The sequence below is a fragment of the Pinus tabuliformis genome, chromosome 6 (genome assembly GCF_031772625.1).
Source record: "Pinus tabuliformis cultivar Carrire ecotype Pingquan chromosome 6, CPIR1, whole genome shotgun sequence".
Classification (NCBI taxonomy): Eukaryota; Viridiplantae; Streptophyta; class Pinopsida; order Pinales; family Pinaceae; genus Pinus; species Pinus tabuliformis.
Window position 1 is genome coordinate 884,274,033 of NC_142292.1, and position 7,905 is coordinate 884,281,937.

The following is a 7,905-nucleotide window of genomic DNA, read 5'->3' on the forward strand; positions in this document are numbered from 1 at the left end:
AACTTCAAAATTTAAAATAGTTAAACAAGTATTGATCTATCTTAGCCATGGATCTAGCAAGGGTTGAGACGGATGGTGAACACCTCATATAGAGAGAGAGATTTTCACTATGCATATTTTTTTTTTCTTCTTTAAATCACAATTTTCATTGCATAAATGCACCTTGAAAATCTCTTTGGACACTTGGGTTGTGTAGCAACATAGTCTAATTGATAAACAAAAATGCCCTTTTTGAACATTTTTTTAGTTAGTCAATTTGATAAACAAAATTACCTTTTTGAGCATTTATTTTAGTTAATTTTGTCAAAATCCAGTAGAGATTTTTAAGAATCACAAGTTTAAGCTATTTAATTTGCAAAGTTCAAGTGTGCTAAAGGTTTTTAAGAGTGATGAATTCATTTATGTATTAAAAAGGCATTTGAAGCAATAAAACAACACAATCTGGCCCAAAATTGCATTGTGGGATTCAAAGAAAAGACCATTTTGTCTATTAACTAAGCATTGTGTAAACTACACAACTTAAACTTAAAATTTCAACAATTTTTTTTGTTGAATGTTAGACAAAATTGGCAGAAAAATATACCTAAAAATACCAAAATGTAAAATAGTAAGATTACTTAAAATATTTTACTTAACATAAATATTGAAATCTTTTAACCATATAGTCCATATTAAAATATTTTTAGATACACATTAATATCGCACATGAGCCCTAACCTGACTGGATTTTTTGGTATGTCTCCTCCCCCTAGGACAGGCATAACCATCCCTGTGAGATTTGATAGTGGATGGACTTGCTAATGAGGCCCATACTCACCTAGTTGTGTTAGTGGGACTTGACAAATACACATTAATATTAGTTAGGCCTCTATACTAAAATATTTTATTTATTGAGTTTTTTATTAATAATATTTTTAAATTACACAATATTAAAAATATAATTTGTATTATCTCACATCGCTGCTGCTGTGCTGTGCGCGTCTGGCACGAGCTGCGTGCCCTCTGAGCTCAGATCTGCTTCGGCCTGGGCCTTGGCCCAGCCATGGCCCCATCGGATTCATCCCACGAGGATCCTGATCCGCAAAAAGCATTCTCTGAACTGGTGAAGTCCCTTCCCCCACAACGACCCAGACCTGTAACCACGAAATTTGTCAAGAAACTTGATGTGCTGCAGGAAGTTCAACTGCCGCCAACTATTCCCCGTATGGCAGCACTTTCCCTTGCCGAGAAAGGATTAATAGGGCAATTTACAGGGCTTTGGCCATCGCCTAGAACAGTTCAAAGATGGGTTGAGCGAAACTGGTCTGATAAGATCTAAGGGAAAATATCCATCAGATTATGTGGCAAAGGGTATTATACATTTCATTTCGAATCAAAGGAGGACATAGATCTGATATTCAGGAACGGGCCATACTTCATGGAATCAAGGGGGCTTTATCTCAACAAATGGACCCCAGATTTCGACCTGGAGCTGGACATCCCAAGTGCTGTTCCAGTCTGGATTCGCCTCCCTCACCTTCCTCTACACTGCTGGGGTAATGATTCGGTTAAGGCCATAGGGAATGCTGTTGGCAAGTACATTGATTGTAGTGAGCCCAAGGACAACATGCAAACATGCGCAAGGATCTGTGTTGAAGTGGATCTAGGTCGAGGATTGCCCGAGGCGATAAAGCTGAAAGTGGACGATTGGAGTCATATCCAGCAGCTGGACTACGAACAGATCCCTTTTAAATGCAAGGTATGTCACGAATACGGGCATTTCGCTAATAGATGCACAAAAGTTGTTAATGTAGACAATGAAGAGCAGGATGGCCACTGGGAAACTGTCAAAAAGAAGAAACCAACTCCCCCCCCTCCAAGCCTTCTTTGGATCCTGAAATCCCTGGGCCCTCCAATCCGCGTCCCTCCTCCTCTTCCCCTTTATCCTCAGATCTACAACCCCCCGAACCGCCTCTTCCTCCCTCTACCAATCCCTTCTCTATCCTCTTTGCGGTAGAATCTGCCCCCGACAACCCTTCCTTTGAACCCCCAATCTCTCAGCAACCTCCTTCTATCTCCTCTCAGCCCCCTCCTGATCCACTTTCATCCAGAATTACCAGAAGTACTTCCAAAGAAGATGGAGCAGCTAGTGATGTTTTGAAAAGACAGGGACCGGGCAGAAAATCATCCAGGCAACAGAGGGATGAGAGCACCCAAAAAGATATAGCTATGGGCACGCAAACCCCAATAGAATCTTTCATTCTCGGGCATCAAGAAAAAGAAACAAGCAGCAAAGACTATGAGAGGCGAGAACCTCTCCGCACGCCCAATGTCCCATGATGAAAATTCTTTCTTGGAACAGCAGGGGTTTAGGGCACCCCTCCAAGCTAGCTGCCCTTAGAGAACTAATTCACAATGAAAAACCAGAAATCATGCTAATACAGGAAACAAAACAAGATCGGCACGAGATGAAAAAATTTATAAACCAACAGAGATAGTTTTTTGGAAGCATCAGTGAAGCCAGAGGGGCCTCCGGAGGAATTGTAACCATATGGGACAACAGCAAATGGGTTTGCAGCTCAACAAATATTCATCAGAACTGGATCAGAACCACTCTTGACAGCAGAACAGGCAGTCAAACAGTAACCATTTATAATGTTTATGCTCCCAACCACTACAGAGAAAAAGAAATCTGTTGGGACGATTTGAAGGTAAGCATAGAAGGGGAACAAAACAACAATCTCATAGTTGCAGGTGATTTCAATCTGATTCTTCACACCAATGAAAAAAGAGGAGGAACTTTCACTCCAGATCCCTCCAGAGGCCGGTTAGAAACCATCATCCAGGAGCACGATTTAGTTGATGTTATTCCCAAAAATCGCAGATACACCTGGAGCAATCATAGGATCGGTATTGGTAACATAATGGAAAGATTAGATAGATTTCTAATCAATATAGCTTTCCTCTCCTCTTTCTCAGCGGGATACGCTAATATTCTCAACACATCGGCTTCTGATCATTACCCCATTACTTTGACTCTGCAAAATCACTGCCCTCTTGGTCCCATCCCCTTTAAATACAACCCTCTTTGGAATCGGATGCCAGCAGCTAGAGAAGTTGTCCAAACGACATGGAGCCAGCATGTCGAAGGCTCACCAAGCTTTATTTGGGAATCAAAGCTAAAAAGAGTCAAACAGGCACTAAAAGATTGGGCTAGGGACAACTATCAGGAACCAGAAGAGAACAAAAAGAAAGTCAAAAGAGAGCTAGAAGATGTTCAGCAAAAAATAGAAGAACAAGGACTATCTCAGCAAAACAAAGAGTATGAAAGCAACTTATATGCACAACTAAGCCATATTAACAGGGAGGAAGAAATAAAATGGCGCCTAAAATCTAGGCAACTTTGGCTTCAAGCAGGAGATAAAAATACAGCATACTTCCACAAACAAGCTACTGTTAGAAAGCTCAGGAATACTGTAAGCATAATCATGGATAGTGAAGGAAATCGGTACAGCACTCAGGAAACCATAAAGAAAGCTGTCACTAAACATTACAGGGACCTACTAATTGAAAAAAAAGAGGAAGAAGATTATTCCGATTTGCTCCAGCATCTGCCCAAAGGAGTTACTAAAGAGATGAACAACAAGCTCAGCAAAGAAATAGAGGAAGAGGAAGTCAAGGCAGCAATATGGCGCTTGCATCCCGACAAAGCTCCAAGACCGGATGGATTCCCCATCTGGTTCTTTAGGGAGTATTGGACTATGATAAAAAGGGACCTGATAAAGATGATCCGTTGGGTGCTAAGAAAAGGAAAGTTAGGAGGATTCACTAACTCCACTTATCTTGTCCTCATACCCAAGGAAAACTGCCCCTCCTCCTTTTCTAGATTCCGACCCATTTCTTTATGTAACCCGTCCTATAAAATTATATCCAAAATCTTAGCAACCAGGCTCAAACCTCTTCTTCTATCCTTGATTTCTGAAAATCAAGGAGGCTTCCTTCCCAATAGGCATATCACCGACTCCATCCTCCTTGTTCAAGAAGCCATTCACTCAAGCTTATCTAGGAAAGAAAAAGGATTTGTCTTAAAGTTGGATCTAGCAAATGCCTTTGACAGAGTAAGACATTCCTTCCTTTTTGTTGTTTTAATCAGAATGGGCTTCGAGCCATCCTTCATCAACATGATTGTAGCCTGCATTTCTGGGCCCTGGATATCCCCCCTGATCAACGGGAGGCCCTGTGAAGCTTTCCAATCCTCTCGGGGGCTAAGACAGGGCTGCCCCCTATCTCCATACCTGTTCATTCTCATGGCTGAATCCTTTAGTCAAGCTTTAGATTACAATCGTAGAGTGGGGCTCATAACTGGCATCAAATTTGGGAATGGAGCAAAAAACATTAACCATTCTCAGTTTGCTGATGATACCTTGCTAATTGGGGGAGCATCCACCACAATAGCAAGGCGATTCAAGAAACTCCTTGACCAATTTATGGAGTATTCCGGAGGCAAGGTCAATCAGCTCAAAAGCTGCATCTATGGGTGGAATACTGCAAATCATGTTATACACAACATTGCAAGCATATTCGGTGTCACATGCAACCTGGAATGGACCCACTTCTCCTATTTAGGTATGCCTGTGAGTTTGGGGCCTTTGAAGGCCGAAACCTGGAATGGAATCATTGACAAGATTAAGAGGAAAGTGCAGCAATGGGGTACAATGTGGCTCAATCCAGCAGGCAGGCTTATTCTTCTTAAATCAGGTATCGCTTCACTTCCCATCTATCGCTTTTCTTTATATCAAGCTCCAGCTATTTTTCATCATAAAATGGAAGTTGCTCTTAGACATTTCCTCTGGCAAGGGGGGAAGACTGATAAGAACAAGTTCAACTTAGTTAGCTGGAAGCATGTAATCCAAACCCAAGACAGAGGCGGGCTTGGCATCAGATCACCAAAGCTCTTAAACCTGGCCTTTGGCGCAAAAATTATATGGAGATTAATAACAGGGCCTACACTGTGGTGGAAAAAGGTGTTGGAGATAAAATACTTGAGCTGTCCAAGACAACAACTCTTAAACACCAACATCCCTAACAGAGAATCCAAAAAAATCTGGAGACTTTGCAAGAAGGCTCTTCCATTTATGCATCAAAACATCTCGAAAGTCCCTGGCGGGGGAACCAGCATAAAGTTTGGAACAGACAAAATTCTGGGGCAGCAACCTCTGGTCATGAACGCAGAGGCCATTCCTGTTATAAATTGGCTTAACAATAGAGGACTATACCATTTGTCTCAAATCTCAAGATGGGATTCCCTCTCCCATGTTTGGATTGGCTGGAATTTTCCTGAGCTTCCCAATGCTTTAGAACCTAGCTTCAACTATCTGAAGATGCTCCTTCACAGTAAGGCTCCCATTCAAGAAGGCGAAATGGATGGTTTTCGATGGGATGCATCTGGAACAAACTATACAGTTAAAGCCGGTCATCAATACCTCTGTAATAGCATCTATCAAATAAGCCTATGGAATCACTGGAAAATAGTATGGTGAACAGAGGCTCCTCCAAAAATAAAATTCTTCATCTGGCTCTTACTGAAAGGTAAAATACTAACAGCTGAAAATCTAAGAAGAAGAGGCATTATTGGCCCATCCAGATGTCCGAACTGTTGCAAATCAGAGGAAACGATGCACCATTTATTCATAGAATGTCCGGTTGCCGTTGGCTGTTGGGGGAAAATGGCCTCAATAGGAAATATAAATTGGGAACCCCAGCGCACTATAGCAGAGACAATATATAAATGGAGGAAAGACTACCCCTAGAAAGAAAAAAGTAGTTTGGTGAAGAGAGTATGGAACACCCTCCCACACACTCTACTCTGGCGCATCTGGCTAGCTCAAAACCATAAAGTTTTCCAGGATAAAGGCTCAAGCATACGTAAAATCTGCCACAAAGCTAAAACACTTGCACTGGAAACGATCTCAAGTAACACCACCAGCAAGATTGATGCAGCAAATTATAGCACAGAGGAGCGAAACTTAATCAGTTACATCTTGGAGAACAATCCCAATGCTCAGGAAGCCCGTAGGAGGGAGGCTCAGACAAAAGGAGAAGTCAGCACTTGGAAACTGAGATTAAAAGAAGAAGAATTTGCTAACTGGATAGGCAACTGTAACATCTTCCACTTATTTTTCGACGGGGCATCTAAGTCAAACCCAATTCTAGCCAGAGCAGGAGGGTTGATTTGTAATGCCAATGGAGAATGTATTCTCCATTACGAATGGGGTCTCGGGAAGATCTCTAACAACAGAGCTGAAGCATTAGCTCTGTTTCAGGGCCTAATCCAGTTAAGCAAGCTAGGAATAAAAAATGTGAAGGTATTCGGGGACTCCTCAGTTGTCATTCGCCTTATGGTGCATCAGCAGAACACACCAAACACTCTCCTTCAGCAAATAAATAGGCGCAACCAAATCCTTCATCAGGCAATGGAAGATATTCAATATTATCATATTCTCTGTAAATTGAATAAGAAAGCCGATGAGCGTGCCAACAGAGCATGTGAAAGACCTATCGGTATCCTGAGCTGTAACTCCAGCGAGTCCTTCCAACCCTTGCCATGACTCAGTCACATCTCCTTAGCGTCAAGCACTGCACCACTGACAGAATCGAGATGAATCATGAGATTTGGGCCGTCAGCAGGACAACTTATGGTATAAAGATTTGGGACAGATATGAAACTCGCAAAACACTCAAAGGCATTGAAAGTTTCAACATCCCAGCCGGTAAACGTCTACTCGGACCCGATCCTCGAGTCTTTCAGGATTTTTTCCAGTCCTTTTTGCAGATTTACCATCTCCACAGCGTGATCGACATGCTCTCTTCCCACCTTCTCTTTATGCATTCTCCTCCTATTTATTATCCCTCACATCTCCATCTTCATTGCTCTGTTCCTTGCTGCCTCCGAGAGCATCTGTTCTCTGAGGGCCTCTGTGTCTTGTCTTCATCAACGATCTGTTGCTCTTCCTTTAGAAACTGTTCCTACTCCATCTGCGTCAATCAGAACCTCTGGACAGCTCCTCCCTGCTCCCGTTTGACTATCTGCGCTCTCAAGCAAGCTCGTGTTCCTCTGTGTTCTGTTTCTTATTTTGTTGCAGGCATTTTGGACCGCAACAACCCTGAAGCAAGCATGGCTCGCTCCGAGGACTGCCTACACTGTGCGGACTTGCAAGCTGAACTAGAGGAAGTCAGGGCGCAACAAGGGCATCTTAGAGAATCAGCTAAGGAACCTGGAGACCAGAATGGAAGATCAAAACCGCACCATCAATGACAAATACAGAGCAGAGATAGATCTTTTTCTGCATAGGGTAGCCTCTCTTCATGAGCAGTTTAGAAATCTGTCGAACCGATGTAGCCATGCTGAGGAATCCATAGCAATACTACAGTATATGATGGACAAAAAGAATAAGGCAACAACTAGCTCTTCCAGTGCCAAACAGATAGAACCGGACACAAATCTAGAGGAGTCCACAGCAAGGCAGATAAGCCACATAGAAATAGATTAAAGATGTTATGAAAATGCAAATTTTGGTTGTTTCAATATGTAAGAGTTTATAGTAGCTCAGGAAGTTTTAGAGGTAAAACTAGCAGAAAAAGGATTAAGGAGAGATCCCATTTTGTAGCTCCTTTGATCCAAATCACCAGAAGTATATTGTACTCTAGGAGAACTGACTCCTCTTTTTTCGGCCATTAATATAACAACCGACTTTGTAAAAAAAAAATATATATTTTTAAATTACACATATTAATTCTATGTTAATAATTTAACATATTTAACATCTACTTTTTATTACTTTTATTAGTAATTACCTTTGTTTTTTCAATTACTTTTTCTCTTTAAACATTAAAATATTTCATCATAATCAACATTATTATTATTTC

General features: G+C 41.6%; 1 protein-coding gene across 1 annotated transcript; it reads left to right on the forward strand.

Annotated features, from left to right (window-relative positions):
• The first annotated feature begins 1,042 nt into the window (after positions 1 to 1,042).
• On the forward strand, positions 1,043 to 7,294 carry LOC149261719 (uncharacterized). Its single transcript, XM_089370706.1, has 5 exons — positions 1,043 to 1,302; positions 2,558 to 3,718; positions 4,304 to 5,510; positions 5,886 to 6,540; positions 7,122 to 7,294. The coding sequence occupies exons 1-5, from the start codon at positions 1,043 to 1,045 to the stop codon at positions 7,292 to 7,294; spliced, it is 3,456 nt and encodes a 1,151-aa protein (XP_089226832.1).
• The last annotated feature ends 611 nt before the right edge of the window (positions 7,295 to 7,905 follow it).

Excerpts from the sequence above, each read along its gene's own strand:
- LOC149261719 (XM_089370706.1), top strand. The coding sequence starts at position 1,043 with ATGGCCCCATCGGATTCATCCCACGAGGATCCTGATCCGCAAAAAGCA. Across the intron at positions 3,719-4,303 it reads CCGGATGGATTCCCCATCTG|TCAAGCTTTAGATTACAATC; the intron begins GTTCTTTAGGGA and ends TGAATCCTTTAG. Across the intron at positions 6,541-7,121 it reads AGCATGTGAAAGACCTATCG|GCATTTTGGACCGCAACAAC; the intron begins GTATCCTGAGCT and ends ATTTTGTTGCAG.